We start from the raw sequence: 17,437 nt of genomic DNA on the forward strand, positions 1-17,437 counted from the left end.
ATATCCCGTGAAAGTTTCTAACCTAAATCCCCAGCTGAATCAATCATATTGAATTGCCTTTAGAAATCACGAGAAGATCATCTTATTCTATTCTCATAGATTCGAGGGATTTCCCCTCTTTTACTTGAATTTAGATTTTTGTAACTTTTTTAAAATACGAATTTGGGAGTATTGACTTCTTCTTTTTCTGTGATTTAGGTGATCTATCTTCCTTATGGTTTAAGTTTTGCTGGACTTATATTTGTAGGGTCTTAGAACACTGATCAGCAGTGGGAGTTAGCGAATGATGATTTCATGGGAGGGGAAACTCATCTTATCTAAGAAAATTCATAGATGCAAACCTGTTAACAATGACTCTACCTAATCTCTAAATTCAGTATAACACATTGACGGATTGAGAGCAACAAGAAATGAATAGTCAGATAGAGTGACTGGGGTTGCTTGAAGAGTTACAAAAACAAGAGGAGGAACGAGAACTGTTTGAGCAACAAGATAATAAACTAAAATGTAAGTTATACCACATGGAGAAGCATAAAAAAAGCAATGGTCTTATATGTTTCTCAAGTAGGAAAAACCAGGGTTTCCTCTGAATCTCTCACCGTGTTTACCCAAAAGAACGAGAGGTAAAGAAGGCTCCCTAGGATTGGGTTTGAATTTGAACCGATGTTGGAAGATAACCAGACATGTGTTATTGTGAGAGAGGATAGTAACAGTTAGAGTAATCAATAGCAACCCTTTAGAATTTAGACGTAAGAAGTCAACCTGCGCTTTTGAAGAAAATGCATGTCCAAGCTATGTTGTATAGGTTTAAGAAAAGTTCTAAAGCAAATGAAAGCTAAAGCAGAAGCATAAAATTGCTTACAACGTAGGAATACTTTGTGAGAGGTGATCAACCTGATCTTTTGAAAATGATAGATATCAAAGCTACGATTAATAGGTATAAGAAAGGTCTTAAAGTAGTGAAAGCCGAAACTTGGTAAAGGTTAATTATAACTATGATATGTGTTGCAACATATGTTTGATCTTTTGTCATTCTGAATTTTAGTTCACTGCCCTGTGGCTTGAGAGACGATAATCATAATTGGTTACCGAAAGTAAAGAAGAATAAGAAATAAAACATTGTTCATCTCCAAGTAAACTCAATTTCAATATCTTCTTACTTAGTTTAAGCTGTAATTGAAATCATTAATCTTTAAAAGCTGTTAAATAAAATTAAATCTAATTAATATCTATACTATTACTATTAGTTATTATTTTGGTCCTACAATTAATTCAAACAAAACATTACCGATTGTTTTGATTCTTATGGCATATAATTATTTATTAAAAATTATCTCATTAAAAGCGAGGAAACCGTTACAAAATGGTTTAACCGTGTGACATTTTTATTTGGCTAATCTTCAGTGTGGGACATTAACAAATACATTTATAATAGACTAATAGTGTACAACACACGTTAGTATATATATATACACAATATGAGAGTGTAAGAGAATCCTAAAACAATTTCACCTGAAAAAAAAAAGAAATTTCATCTATTTACATAGTTATATTAATATAATAATATAACTAAAATGATTAAAATCTCATATTAATTTTAAAACTCACAAATGTAACTTTAATATGCTCATTACAAAACTCATAAATTAAAATTCATAACATAAATACAATGTATTTACTTTATATGAAAAATCAAATAATTTATTTAATTTATTTATACTAATAAAAAGTATATGAGAAGTTTAATCACATTTTTGGTTTCTACTTTGTGTTTCTAGAAATTTAGAAATTCTTAAGGTACTTACAAAGTATAGTTTGCTTTCAGATAAGTTATTTTAGTTTCTGTAAATTTAGAAATTCTTCAGGTACTTACAAAGTATAGTCTGCTTTCAGTTAAGTTATTTTGGTTTCTGCTTGGTTCGGGTGCCAAAGTTAGGAACCAGTTAATATCCAAAAAAAATCCGGGTCCAATTTGTTTCCAGTTCGATATAGTTTTTGGTCATTTCAGATTTATAATAAAAATATTAGATAATTCGGGTTGGTTAGTTTAAATATCGGGTTATTCAGGTTGTTTGGACAAAATACTAATAATTCAGATAATTTTTAATATTTCTAAGAAAATTGGGTAATTCGATTTTTGGGTAAGTTGGTTTATAAATAATATTTTTAGATATTTGGCTATTTCAAAATTAAATATAACTAATATTTTTTGGTATATAATTTGTATTTTAAAAAATTGGATACTCTTAGTTTTTGGTTCTGTCCTGGTATTTTGGTTCTAGAGATATTGGATCCGCTCGGTTAAATATGAAATTCAGTTTAATTTTCTTTTTTATGGTACGGTTCGGTTTCTTGGTTTCCGATAAATATGCTCAAATCTATATTTTATCTTATTTAAAAATTTGTGTAAAAACAATTTATTTAATTTAAAGATAAACCTGCGTTTTCAAAGCGCGGATCAAAATCTAGTAATTATATTAAACTAGTAGAAAACATAAATAACACATAAGAGCATCAGCAACAATAAAATTTCTACCAAACTGTTCTCTAATTATAAAAATAATATAATTGTATGCTGTAATTAAATTAACACAAATAAAATCAAACCAATAGCATCATGACAGCTATTAGAGCATGTTCTTACTTTTGATTTTTGTGTTGTCGTTTGAGAGCACCCTCTCTCTTCTCTCCTCAGAGTAAAATTATCTGGGGCTCTTAAAAGTGTTTCTTAAGATATTTTATAATTAAAAAAAAAAAGAAAAGAAAATATTAATGTAAGGAACAACTCTTAATTAAGAGGGAGAAGAACCCGCTCTTAAAAGAAAAATGCTCTTAAAAGAAAAATGCTCCTCTCAATCTCAAATCCATTAGGTGAGTCCCTTGTCAACACTTTGAATGGTTTTCTCCTTCTCCTCTCATATGTTTGCTCAATTCTAATTCAGGGAGAAGTCTCAGAGGGAGCTCGTAAACTTGCTTAAAGACGTAAATCTCGTTACTCTCTTGGATACGAATCGCAATGTCTTGCTTGGTCCTTGTTATCAATTATCAATTGGGTAGGAACAAATAAGAACTTTCAGAATAGAACTAATGTCTTGTCCTTTCTCTTTGGTGCCTTTTGGTTGTAGATTCGTGGAACTAAGTGTTAAGGAAATAATATATACAACGAAACGTTCTTCTTGGCCCTCAAATTTAAAAAAAAAAAAAAAATTTAGGCCCCTAAATTTTTGAAATCTTTACTAATTGGTCTAAGACCCCCAAATTATCAGGGTCGACGTTGCAACTAAGTATACTCTCTCCGTATCAGTTTAATTGGTATTTAAGGATTTTGATTTTGTTTCAAAATAAGTGATGTTCTCACAATTCTAAATGAAATTTAATATCATTTGAAATTTTTGACCAATTATAAAATACTGAATCTTTTTTTTTATTGGTTGAATTAGTCTAATTTAATATTATTTTATGTAACCAAAAACAATTTCATAAAAATTTATATTTTCTTAATATTTGTGCAAAAACCTTAAACACCTCTTGAAATGATTCCTTAAAGCTAAGTGTCTGGTTATTGATCCAAAGCTCAGCGGTTCCGTCTCATTGATCATCCAGACTTCCACACTTGAGGCAATTCCAGGCTTAAAATGATTAGCTTTGAGGAAGTTTGTTGAACTGAAACGACAAGTACTCAGCTTTGAATATCGATCACTCTGTTTAGGAAATGACGATATGATATATTGAGTTTGGATTAGTGGTATTCTGATTTTGTTCTGCTTAACAGGAACTTGGTTTGGAATTACGACATCAAGTTTTCTTTTCGTTCCTGGGTTGAAGGAGAACGTGCTGAGTTTTGATCAGTTGACAGCGAGAGGCTATACGGCAAGAATGGAACCACCAAAGAAATGCACGTTTGACGACAGGACTGGGGCTGTGTTTGGGGAGCATGTGTGGGATGAGAGAGGACCAGCTCTGCGTTTGAATGTGGTTGAAGGTAGTCTCACCTTTTAGTTTGGCTCTATGCTTTTCACTTTGGTACTGGACGTAAGTCGTATGGTGGACGGACGTATGTGTTGTTTTTTCTCTTTTGGTTTGGTGTTTTTTCAGTTTGGTCGTTTTATTCCTAGTTTGCTTACTGCAGTAGTATGACTCAGTCTGTTGTCTTGTAAACCTTGGACGGCTTTGGTATTAATCTAGTTTCCAAATATTTTTCTTGGTGTGGTTAGTTCTAATCACAAGTTCAAACAATCAACAATCAACTGTATAGTCTGAGTCTTTGTGGTCACTCAAAAGGATCATGATTTAGCATATAATCATTTTCTTAGTTCTTTTGTTGAAATGAAAGTTTGTTGCTTTAATCCCTTGATCCGGTGGTCACTCTCTGCGGACACCTTTTCTGCTGGCCTTGCATTTACAAGTGGTTACATGTTCAGTTGTCTTCTGTCTCCATTGATCACCACCACCAGAACAGCTGCCCTGTCTGCAAATCCAACATTGTCATCTCCTCGTTGGTTCCTCTCTATGGAAGAGGCGTGTCTTCCCCTTCTTCATCCTTTAACTCCAAGGAACAAGACTCAGAGTCCACAGTAATACCTCGGAGACTTTCTCTTCTAGTTCTCTCCATTCCCCTCTTGTGTAGATTTTGTTGTAAATATGCTGTAAAGGTCGAACTCTTTGTGGTATAACAACAAAAAACTTTATTGTTCTGAGTCAGGTGTCTCAAATTGCAGGCCAATTGCTCCCTGTGTATTGCATATCTATAAACATCTACATGCTTGTATCCAATCTTCATGAACCATATACATGTTTGAGCAATGTTTAATGTTTTTTTTGTGGTATAACAACAAAAAACTTTATTGTTCTGAGTCAGGTCTCAAATTGCAGGCCAATTGCTCCCTGTGTATTGCATATCTATAAACATCTCTACATGCTTGTATCCAATCTTCATGAACCATACACATGTTTGAGCAATGTTTATTTTTTTTTAAGAACCTCTAAATAAGAGACTCCTGTTGGAACACAAAATCAAAGTGTTTCTTAACTAAGGTTCTTAATTACATTTAATTAATAAAATAATTACTAAGAGACTCTAAGTAGGATTGTGGGTTAATCATGCTATTAAGTCTTTCTTCATCTCTCTTACCTTTTATAATAATACTATTGTTGAAAAATTATCGTTGTGGATGCTCTAAGACTATATTTTTTTGGTTCTGATCTTGAACTATATGAAATCATGGCGATTAGCACCAACAAAAAGCCATGAGAAATCTCCACATTCTCTTATAAACATTCACATCATGGCAGACAAGAATCAACACATTCATTATTAAACCAAAAATCACCAAAGATTCATAGGATATGATGTCAATGGTCCAAATCAATGTGACCAGATTTAGTATTGCAATTTCTTTACATGTTAGCTGCAGCAGCTCAAACTATCTCGCCATAGGAACATTCCAATGTCAATGATCATACACTTCTGAGGAAGTTTGTGAGTCCATGCCTCTACTCACACTTCTCCTTGAGTTTTCTGACAAAAGACACTCTTTTAGTTCAACAACAAGTTGAGACATGCTTGGCCGTTTTGCTGAGGAAGGATTTGCACATGACATTGCCAGTTCAAGAGCTCTCCAAGCAGAACGTGAGTCATAATCTCCGTAAAGGTTTGGATCCATGATACAACTAATTTCTCCGCTATGCAGCTCAAACCCAACCTATTGTGTTATGTGAGTCTTTGCACGGGCTTGGTCAATCACAGGTTCGTTTGTGATCATCTCCAATAACACAATCCCGAAGCTGTACACATCACTCTTCTCAGTCAACCGACTTGTACGGTAGTATCTGCAAGGCAAAACAACATAGTATATTGTTTTCTATAGGTATCCTACCATTGAAAAAAAACAAGAAAACTTGTTTCACCACATTGTGATGTTAGCTAACAATACTTACTCGGGATCAAGGTATCCGGGAGTACCAGCAACCTTCGTTGAAACATGAGATTCACCTCCAACTGGGAAAGATCTCGATAGCCCAAAATCAGCAAGCTTGGCTTTGAACTGCTCGTCCAGCAAAATGTTTGTAGTTTTCACATCTCGATGAATCATTGGCGGTATGCACCCAGAATGTAAATACTCCAATCCTGCTCAACGGATTTATCTATTATTAGCGTTATGCAACCAACTTTTATGGAAACTTGGAAAATGGAAGAAAGAATAAGTTCTTGTTGTATGGTATAACTTAGTACAAACCTAAGGCAGCCTCCACAGCTATTCATAGCCGCATAGTCCAGTTGATAATTGATTTACCTCCTTTTCCTGTATATTAATTGTTAGATTCATTTTCTGAAGTATAATATGTTAATGACAATTTTTATTTTCAGGTTTACCAGACAGATGTTGTCTTAAGTCTCCATTGGGCACAAACTCGTAGATGAGAGCCAAGTGATCTCCTTCACTACAATATCCAACCAGATTAACCAAATTTGCATGGTGAACCCTCATAAGAAGATCAACCTAATCATCCATAAAAACACACATGAAATCCATAAGCTTGTGATGATAAGGATGATCATAAACATTTCAATGAAATTTAAAGTTATGCTTACCTCTGCCCTGAACTGCTTATAGCCTTGAGTCGATGATTGAGAGAGCACTTTAACGGCTACTTGTTCATATCCGTTTAAAGTACCATGATAGACAACACCAAATCCTCCTTTTCCAACAACTCTTTGGAAGTTATTTGTCATGTTAATGACCTCTGAATAAGTAAACCTTCTCTTATTTGTTTGGATTGATAAAACACTTGATGAAACAGGTGAATCAGCATATGTAACATTCGCAACTGGCGGTGTACTAGGTGGCGGTTGCAATGCTGTGGATACGAAAGCAGCATGGAGTATAAGCAAACTATTCATGAGAAATTTATAGCTCTTGGAGTTGGTTTCTTGCACATTACCTCCCACATCCGGCTTTTTCTTTCTGAAAATAAAAATAAGAGCCAAAACAGCAATGATAATAGCCAGAGCAGAAGCAACTGACGCTACAGTCGCCACTGGAAATGGTTTGGTTTTGGGTGGTAGGCATGAAACAGAGGCACAAAGCCTTGGGTTCCCTTGAGGACTGCAAGAAGACACAAATAGTTTCAAGATATCAGTTACGAAATGGGTTCTAGACAATGAGAAATTTTCAAAAATATGTGTGAAATTTTCTCACAATAACTCAAGTCCTTTTCCTCCGAAGAGCTGAGGAACTGAACCATTAAGATCATTCCAGCTTATGTTTCTGTTGAAGAAAAACAGAGCACTTCATACATACATACATAAAGGAAAAGGAACTAACGTGGAATTTGGAAGATAATAGGAATATAACGTGGAGAGAAACTTACATGAACACCAAAGATTTCATGTTGCTCAGAAATTCAGGCAACTCTCCAGTCAAATTATTATTTGACAAGTCCCTAAATTTTTCAAGATTGAATTTTATAAAAAATCAAATTCAACCAATTTATTCCCAGGAATATAGCAATGAACAAGTTTACAAGATTTCTAGTTGTGTAAGATTCTGAATTCCAGCCGCTATGGTTCCAGTTAGACCACTTGAAGACAAGTTTCTGGTGATAGTCCAAAAACACATTGAAAAGTGTAAATAATCATTGATCATAACTACTAACGGATCTTGAAGAAAATGTGTGACTATATTGATCTGATGACTTACAAATAAGTAATTCTTGGTGGTGTAGACACATCGGTGTTTCTACAGTTTAATCCGTCCCACATAAACGGTTGAGGGACACATGGATCTCCTTGCCAGCTGATTCTACTGATTCCATAGGTGGCTGTGTTGAACAGCAGCCACTAACATGATTTTTTTTTTTTTGAAACACAGACGTATATTAATGCAAATCAAAAGTTAGGTGTCAGCCATAATGGCCTCCTCTCCAACCAGACAGAGTTTTGCAAGCTTATCAGCTGCTTTGTTTTTTTCCCTTGAGATCCAAGAGAAAGAGATTTCATCAAAAGAACAAGATAAACTACAGATATCAAAAATAATTCCGTAAAGTTCCGGGTGAAACGTTCCTGAGTTGATCGCCTTAATCAGTTGGGCTGAGTCTGATTCACATCGCACCTTCCTGAGTCCCATATCTCTGCAGCTTGTCATTCCTTCTCTCAACGCTAGACCCTCTGCAATCAAAGCAGATCCAACGAAGCGATATTAAATGACTTGACTACTCTATTGTGGTCATGTTCTCTTTTTGAACATACAACAAATGCATAGACCTTATATGCACATACCATCGCTTTCATTTGTTTCAGACTGCGGAAACGGTGTAACTGTGTACATCTCAAGAGCGTTAAGAAGAGGTGGAAGGGTTGATCTGTTGGTTCTTATCAGCTGAAAAATGCATATCTCATTATTGCAAGTACTTGGAGACAGGCTAAAGATAGTATGTATATTTAATTTAGGAGGAATTTTAGGGTCGGAGGTGTCTCCATTCAAAACCGCGGTGAATTCCCTGGTACCGTTGGTCTCTTGTATCTCAGCAAAGTGTACGTACAAGTAATATTGGTCATTAACATTACTCGGACTCCATTGTATCGTCAATGGCGCACTGGCATTAGTAGGCGTTGCAGCAGTCTGGAGTACGACTCTTGGTGGAAGATATTTGTTTGAGTTGCTCACTTGGAGAGTAGTTGAAATTTGGGTCCATTTGCTCCTGAAGTACGGAGGCCATACGCGATCATATGCATCGTTCGGGTACGTGGAGATTGGTTGTAGAAGTGGCATAAGTAAATAAGACGGAACATATCATATGTCATGCACTTTGGGGAGTTGTAATTGGTTGTAATTTTTTTTAAAGAACATTGGCATGCTTCACCGTTTTTGTCTTTTAATTTGTATTATAATTTTTGTTATAACGGATGCAAAAAGACAATGCAATAATATGATAAGTAAAACAAACAAAGATTTAACTTAGTTCACCAAATGTGGAAATATTATTATTGGAAACAATTTCAATATACAATTAGGATTACAAGAACACAATATATATGTATGAGTATCCCTTTTTAAAACTCTATCGCCAACTATTTAAGCCTAATAAAGGTGATAACGCAGAATACAAAAAAAAATTACTAAAGTTTTTAAGAAATGTTTCAAACCCCTCAAAATCTACTCTGCATAAGATTATTGTACTATACCGGGTTAGACCAAATTCAAGATTGATTTTTTTCTTTCCGAAAAACATAACCACAAAAACAGAGCAAAGCAGATCAAACACATCAAAAAGAAGAGAACAATCCAGTTTTAAAAGTTGAGTTACTTTATGTGAGTCAGTGAGTCTTTGAGATATATCCTACTGAAAAGAGTCAGGGAGCCAGACTTAGTGATATAAGTGCCATTTCCCATCGGCCGTATTTCCAAGCTGGATATCAGTGGTGTAGTTTCCCCAGTCTTAACAAGACAAATCTTCAACGAGTTTGATTTTGGAATGTGCAAGAGTTCTCTCCGTGTACCATTCTCGTCTTTTTGTAAATCTATCGTGGTCCATGGGTTTGGTCCAATATACAAATCAAACTTCGGCTTAATGTCAAGACCATCATAATTTTGATAGAAAAAGTAAGCCCTGATCAACTGTTTTCTTCCCATCTCCACGTTTAGATTGTAGCAGTTCCGAAACCCGTCTGGAAAATATCTTAGTGTCTCGTATGGCTTCAGATATACGCCAGCATTTGCTCGGACTCGACCAGTTTTTCCACTTAGGATGAATTCTTTGTCAGAAGAGAACCGTATACCCAGGCCTGCGTATACCGGTCATCGCCTCATCATAAGGAGACGGTTCACTTGAAGGTAACCCGCAATCCAAACTGATGAATCCTGTTAACAAATAGAATATATCAACCATAAAAAATGTACCATTTCAAGAGGCACATATATATAACAACGAGCAAGTAAGATGTGGATACCTTGTTGATCTTGAGCTTGAACAAGATGAATAATAGCCAATGTTCCTAATACCGCCATCAAAACCAGATGAGGACTCTCCATAGTTATTTGCATGTCAAGAAATTATCAAATCACTACAAATGACCAAGTTCTGAGAGATGAGCAGTTATATTAATAACATCGTCCAAAGCTATTTCAGGGTGACATGGGAAGATGTCTTTTTTTTTTTTTTTAACACATTCTCACAGCACTTCTCAATGACTGGGAAACCAAGCTCTACATTCAGAAGCAGGTGTATACCCATGGGTTTACCTTCAACAGAGATTTCTCCGAGTCAATGGTTAAACTCGGTTTGGTCCAGATTCTTACCGGGAATCAGGGTGAGATCAGGAGGAGATGCGATCTAGTTAACTAATTTGGATCGGTTTCGGTTTTACTCGGATGACTGAAACCCTAAAACGCTTTCTGTTTATTATGTTCAACTATTTATTTCACCAAGTCCTTCCTTTCTCCACGGAAGTTCTTTATCTTTGAATTTCGAACATGTTATTTTTATGTAAGGCATTTATTTTTTCCTTTCACAATGTTATCTAATAATGAATAACAATCACTGTCTGTAATGATACTGTTTATTTCTCTTTGAATTTGATATTAATAACCAGATTTCGAAAAAGTGAAACTCCATTTATATTTTTATTAGAAACTGAATTTGAATCAAACTAGAGCCGAACCATGCATCTTAAACAGTGCCACACAAAGTTGGTTTTTTTTTTTTGAACACATTCTCATTAAATTCCAACCATAAAAGTTAGGTGGTTGGCATAAATGTCTCAACCAAACATAATGCTTCTTTAGCTAAAGAGTCACAAACAACATTTTGAGTTCTCGGGATCCAATTGAAGGAGCATGATGGAGAAACTGAGGAGCTCAGCTTCCTTATGTCAGAGAGGACTCCATGCAGTTCAGATATTGCCTCATTTTTCTTGATGGCATTGATCAGTTGGGCGGAGTCCGATTCAAACCGGATGGATGCGAAACCTTTGTTCCTGCAGAAGAGTACCGCTTCGCGTAAGGCAAGGCTTTCTGCCATTAGTGGGGAAGCTACATGTCCACTAAATTGCTTTATTCGGAGGATGGTCGATGTCGCCTGCATTGTCCATGCCAGTCCCGCTTTTCTATGGGAAGATGTCTTCAGTGTGCAAATATAATAAGTAAATCAATGGAAGGAATGATAATGTATTTTATAATGGAAAAAGACAAGAATACGAGAAAATAATATTCCAACATCACAATCAGGAACTTTATTAACAATATTATCAAAAGAAACATATCTTAATATCTTGGTCAAAAAAATAGGCATATTTGTTATTCGAAAGTATCATTTTAATTGATCTTAGCTGGTCATTCTAGGTAATACTTTAAGAATGATGAGGGGGATGGATGAGTCTGTAGTTGTCATTGACTTGAACTGGTCCATTTTCAATATTTTGTCTGATGAAACAAGCTTTAAAATTTTTGATTCACAAGAATAGCTTCGAGTCCAGATGTTATAGGCATAAAGGTAATCCAGTAAGCACCAAGGCACAATGATCGACACAAGACTGATTACAACTGATTATACAGAACAAATGATACGCTTGACTCCACCTCTACGGAGCCAATCTCCGAATCGCCGGCTTGGTGATCCCTTGGATGTTGTCTCTCAGAACCTTCCTGTGACGCTTGGCTCCTCCTTTGTCCAAACCCTTCCCTCCCTTTCCACGACCTGACATTCTCTGATGAAACTTGGATTATTCTTGAGAAAATTTCTGTTGAATGAGAATCTGAGTTACGGGTTTAATTGAGGTGAGAAAGCGAAATTGATTTTATAGGCAAGACGGGAACCTTAAGAGTTTGAGCAATCAGATCGCAGAGTACATCAAGCGGCTGAGATATCGACCCATGTAGACACAGCTGGATCTTCACACGACATTGCCAGCTCAAGAGCTCCCCATGCATAGCGAAAATTATAATCCCCATGAACGTTTGGATCCATGATCTTGGAAATATCTCCTCCAATCACTGGTTGGTTTGTGATCATGTCCAACAACACAATCTCGAAACTATACACATCACTTTCTCAACCAACCTGCTTGTATGGTGATATATGCAAAGGTAATATATAACATGGTGATAACTGATAACTGCTATGCTTCCTTTTGAAACACCAGCTTTGTGGCATGAATTGGTGACGAATGCAGACAATGTTATTTGCTTTTTGAAAAATGAAAGTTAAACTGGAAAACATGCACTTTTTAAATTAAAAAAATATTTGTTTAACTAATCTTACAAATTTGTAACCAAAATCCTTGCCTTGTTTTATTTTTATATTGGTACTAACGCATAAGTAGGCAGACACAACTTAAAAACATAAACTTAAGGAATGACACGGTTGTGATCAGTTGCTGCAACTATCTTGCCCCAGGAACCACTGACGTCTCCAACCTCATGATCGTCTCTTGCGTTTCCAAGTCTTGATTCTTAATCACCCTCGAATTCTCACACGCAAGACACTCTTTAATCTCGATAATAACATGAGACATGGTTGGTCGGTTTGCAGAATGAGGATCTGCGCATGACATTGCTAGCTCAAGAGCTCTCCATGCAGAATTAGTGTCATAACCCCCGCAAAGGTTTGGATCCATGATCCCACTAATATCGCCTCGGTTAAGCTTATAGGCAACCCATTCTGTTATGTGAGATTTCTCAGATATTACACGTTGGTTTGTTATCATCTCCAATAACACCATCCCGAAGCTGTAGACATCACTCTTCTCACCCAACCGACCTGAATGGTAATATCTGCAAGGCATGCATAATATATATGATTTCATATGTTGAAGAAGGCATACTGTTCCAACACAGTTACTGTGATGTGAAAACTGACAATACTTACTCGGGATCAAGGTATCCAGGAGTACCAGCAATCACTGTTGATTCATGAGGTCCGTCTCCAACTTGGAAAGATTTTGATAGCCCAAAGTCTGCAAGTTTGGCCCGGAAATGCTCATCCAGCAATATGTTTGTAGTTTTGACATCTCTATGAACCATTCTCGGTGTGCATCCAGTATGTAAATACTCCAGCCCTATGCAAATGAGTCATCTATATCAACATATTATTAGAGACAAAAATCTCTCACATTGGTAGTTGTAAAGAATCCTAAATAATACTCTCTCTGTTCGATATTGTAAGTAGTTTTAGTTAAAAGCACTAATATTAAGAAATTGTTGTTTTTGTAAAAAATATTATTTAATTAATAAATTCAACCTATTATAAAAAAGCTAGCATTATTTGATTGGTTACCCAATATCCAATAAAGAGAAAATGTGCATTGAAATATGAAAACTACTTATATTGTGAAACAAACATTTTTTTGCTAAAACTACTTACAATATAAAACGGAGAGAATATATGAGATAAAGTCAAAGTCTCACACATCCAATCTACTTTCTAATTGGTTTTTGGTTAAAAACTCATATAACTTAACATACTTAATGTGACATAGTATCGCAAAACCAATTGAATTACTTCTCGTTCTACAAGGTTTTTAGTACACACCTAAAGCTGCCTCCATGGCTATTCGTAGTCGACTACCCCAGGTGATGGCAGATCTATCTCCTTTTCCTGTTATATTAGATCGTTAGATATCCTTTAAATTTTTCCAAGTTCCATGAGCTAGCAAGCAATTACTAAAAAAAAAAGAATTACTCGAAATGTTACCTGCCAAATGTTGCTTTAAGTTTCCGTTGGGTAGAAACTCATAGACCAGGGCTAAGTGATCAACTTCATAGCAATACCCCACGAGGCTCACCAAATTTTTATGGTGAACTCTAAGAAGAAGATCAACCTAAGGCATTCAATCAAGCAATACAAGTAAATCTCATTTTCTAATTTTAAAAGCAGATCATATAATTTAGTTCAAAGGTTACAGTACTAAGAGTACCTCTGCTTTGAACTGTTTATAACCTTGAGTTGAAAGTTGAGAGAGTACTTTAACGGCCACTTCTAAACCGTTTACCGTACCGTGATACACGAAGCCGAACCCTCCTTTACCTAAAACTCTTTGGAAGTTATTTGTCATTTTGATAACCTCTGAATAAGTGAACCTTGTGCTTTTCTGATCAAATGAAGGTTCAGGTGAATTAGCAAATGTATCGTTCCCCATTGCCATCCTCGGTGGCAGATGCAGACCTGTAAATAATAGTAATGACTTTGTCATTTCGTTTCTTTTTAGTTTGTAAATTTTTTTCTTCTAATGCAAGAAGTAACAATATTCACAAAGTTTCATCTTATTTGATGCCTCTCTTGCAAGTACCTTCTTCAGCCGTTGAATGTCTCTTTCTTAGTACGAGAAAAAGAACCAACACAGCAGTGACAAAGACTGCTGAAGCAACTGATGAGACGATTGGCACAAGAACTTTCTTCTTATGTAGTGGTTTTGTACATGGATCAGAAACACAAAGCCTTGGGTTTCCTTCAACACTACAATAAGACAAGGGTTGTTCAGGACATCAAATGCACAAAAATGGTTGTAGATAATAAACTAACAAAAGTTCAGAACTCTATGTGGAAAGTTTCTTACAATAGCTTTAGTCCTTCCCTCTGAAGAGCTTTAGGAATTGTACCATTAAGTTGATTCCCGCTTAAGTTTCTGTTTAAACAACCATGACCTGAGGTGGATTTGAAGAGCATTAGAAAATATGTTTGAGAGAACTTACATGACCGACAATGATTCCATGTTGCCTAGAAACTCTGGCAACCCTCCAGTCAAGTTATTATTTGACAAGTCCCTATTAGCAATGAAATTAAAGTTTTTCCAGTTTATTCCAATCTGTATAATAATAAAAAAAATCCGCTTTCTATTAACAATGGAAATACTTACAGATTTTCTAGTTGTGTAAGATTTTGAATGGAAACTGCTATGGGTCCATTTAAACCACATGAAGACAAGTTTCTAACAAAATACCAAAATCAAATTCAAAACATAATCAAGAAAGATCTTGAAAAGTGGTTGTCTGTACATTTAAAATTATGACTTACAAAGAAGTGATTCTCGGTGGTATTGAAACATCCGTGCTCGTGCAATTTAAACCGTCCCAGCTAAGCTGTTGAGGGACGCATGGATCACCCTGCCAGTTGAGTCTACTCAATCCATAGGTGGCTTCAATGTCTTTTACAGCAGCCACTGCAAAATGTGGTTTTGATGTCTTGAATACTTAATGGTGTTCATGATTTATTTCTTTAGTAACATAACAAAGCATAGACCTTACATGCATAACTTTTGAAAGGAACACGTGCACATACCGTCGCTTTCATCTGTTTCGGACTGTGGAAACTGAATAACAGTGTAAACTTCAAAAGCATTAAGTAGAGGTGGAAGAGTTGATCTGTTGGTTCTTATCAGTTGAAAGCTGCATTTCCCTCCATTGCAAGTTTCGGCTGACTGGCTTTGAATAGTAGTTAACTTAAGCTTGTCTGGAATTACAGGACCGTAATAAAGTTTTCCATTCCATACAATGTTGAATTCCCTGGTTTCATTTGTATGCAACTCTTGGATCTCAGCAAAGTGTGAGTACAAGTAATACTGCTCATTAGCATTTTCTGTGATCCATTCAATCGTCAATGGCGCACTGGCATTAGTAGGCGTGGCAGCATTTTTTAGTGCATCTTCTGGTGGAACATAATGGTTGGAATTGTCCACTTCGAGAGAGGTGGATATCTGTGTCCATTCCTTCTTGAAGAACGTAACCCATATGCGATCATATACATCACTGGAGTACCTGAGGGTGGTAATCAACAATGTTATTTTAGCAAAATAAGATGATCATTGTCATTCTTCCGTGTTTGGACAGAGAGATCCTTAATTCTAATAAAGATCATTCATTAAAATGATCAATAAAGGAGTTGACCTTTTTTCTTAGGAGAGTTTCAGTTTCTCAGATTACTAATTTACTAGAATAGGAGTTTGTGTTAGTTTTCTCGAATAAGCTAGCATCTTGATAAGAACCACTCGCGGTGTTTATCATCTTATCAAATCGATTATCTTAAAACATCATCTATGACATCTTCTAATGCCTTTATGGATTGAGTAGGCATCAAAAACTAAAAAAAAATAGTTTAAGAAAGACGAGAATAACAAAAAAAAAAGTAATATCTTCCAATGGGATCAGTATCTAAGAAAGTATTTCACTCTTTAGAAAAAGAAAATTATGAGAGAATGAGATAGTATCTTCTTTTTTTTTTGAACAACCGAATGAGATTATCTCATTTAAGATAATACTAGATTTTGACCCGCGCGGATCTATTTTTTTTTTCAATTGACAAATATTTAGTAAATGTCATATTTTCATATATTTGTGTTTTATTTTATAAAAAACTTAAATTTTTTATCTTTATTTATCGTATTTCATTTTAAATGACTATTTATGTTTAAAAAATTAAACTTTATTTCTTTAATGAATTAAGTTGGTATAACTCTGATAAATTAATTTTATTATGTGGTTAATATTTTAATAAAAAAATTATATACTTTTAATAAAGATTTATACTTTTCAATGAAAAAATTTAATTTTTTATGAATGCTTAAATTATATTAAGAAAAGAAAAAATAATAATTAAGAATAGTTGAAAAAAATTATTTGAACTTGGATTCAATGACCCAAAAGAAAAAAAATGTGAAAATTGAATCTGATTTCTTAATCGGCTCAAATGGTCCAAGAGAGATCTGATGTATGCTGGATCCATAAAAAATGACCCAATATAGATGTGTTATTAATATTATTTGATGAGTCAATTTGCTCATAATATAAAAAGAACATGGATATTAACAATCTGCTTATAATAGTAAACTTTGGTGTCTAGTAATTAAGGTACTATCATGTGGGATTTAGGGTATCCACCTAATTAACAAGAAAGTTTTGTGTATAGGGTGCAATTTCTCTTATTTGATTGCTCTTAATGAAACATGCAATGTTAGTAAAGAAAAAAACAGGTTAAGGTAAAAAGAACAATAGAATCCTACTTTAATAATATAGATGAGAACTTATCAGAAACTCTTTTGCCATGTGTTGATGATTTATAATTAAAGTAATATTTTTTATAATTAAATTTAATTATTTAATGATGTGATACTAAAATACTAATTATTTTGAAGATGAGAAATCCAAATTGAGAAAGCATCAATCAGGTTGCTATATTTTGAATTCGATTCTGTTTTAGATCAAACAAACAAAATAATTAAAGTCTCATTCCTAAAAGCTGAGTTATGCAATTTGTATCGCGCACATGACTTATTCAACTTTAGTCACATAACTGAAAATGAATAAATAAGATCTGAAAGAAATACAATAAATGGAGGGAATGGGGTAAATTCCACTTCTATTGTATCTAATGATTTTTGGGTGTATTTATGCTCTTCTTTTTTTTTTTTTGGGGGGTTTTTTGGGTGTATTTTTGCTCTCCCAAGAAA

General features: G+C 34.8%; 1 protein-coding gene, 1 long non-coding RNA gene and 1 pseudogene across 2 annotated transcripts; 1 reads left to right on the plus strand and 2 right to left on the minus strand.

Annotated features, from left to right (window-relative positions):
- Nucleotides 1-2,798: 2,798 nt before the first annotated feature.
- Nucleotides 2,799-4,164, plus strand: LOC106329459. The gene is made up of 3 exons (XR_001267821.1): nucleotides 2,799-2,871; nucleotides 2,943-3,053; nucleotides 3,773-4,164. It is a non-coding gene; the product is annotated as an uncharacterized LOC106329459 (long non-coding RNA).
- Nucleotides 4,165-5,299: 1,135 nt separating this feature from the next.
- Nucleotides 5,300-10,031, minus strand: LOC106329457 (annotated as a pseudogene).
- Nucleotides 10,032-12,206: 2,175 nt separating this feature from the next.
- LOC106329732 (probable LRR receptor-like serine/threonine-protein kinase At5g59680) lies at nucleotides 12,207-15,760 on the minus strand (the record flags this gene model as incomplete). The annotated part of the gene is made up of 11 exons (XM_013768383.1): nucleotides 12,207-12,770; nucleotides 12,865-13,054; nucleotides 13,528-13,593; nucleotides 13,690-13,816; nucleotides 13,913-14,160; nucleotides 14,285-14,451; nucleotides 14,552-14,620; nucleotides 14,688-14,759; nucleotides 14,852-14,923; nucleotides 15,010-15,154; nucleotides 15,274-15,760. Coding segments are annotated over 11 exons (2,034 nt in total), but the record flags the coding sequence as incomplete, so codon positions are not given.
- Between the last annotated feature and the right edge of the window lie 1,677 nt (nucleotides 15,761-17,437).

This window comes from Brassica oleracea, chromosome C3 (assembly GCF_000695525.1).
Source record: "Brassica oleracea var. oleracea cultivar TO1000 chromosome C3, BOL, whole genome shotgun sequence".
NCBI lineage: Eukaryota > Viridiplantae > Streptophyta > Magnoliopsida > Brassicales > Brassicaceae > Brassica > Brassica oleracea.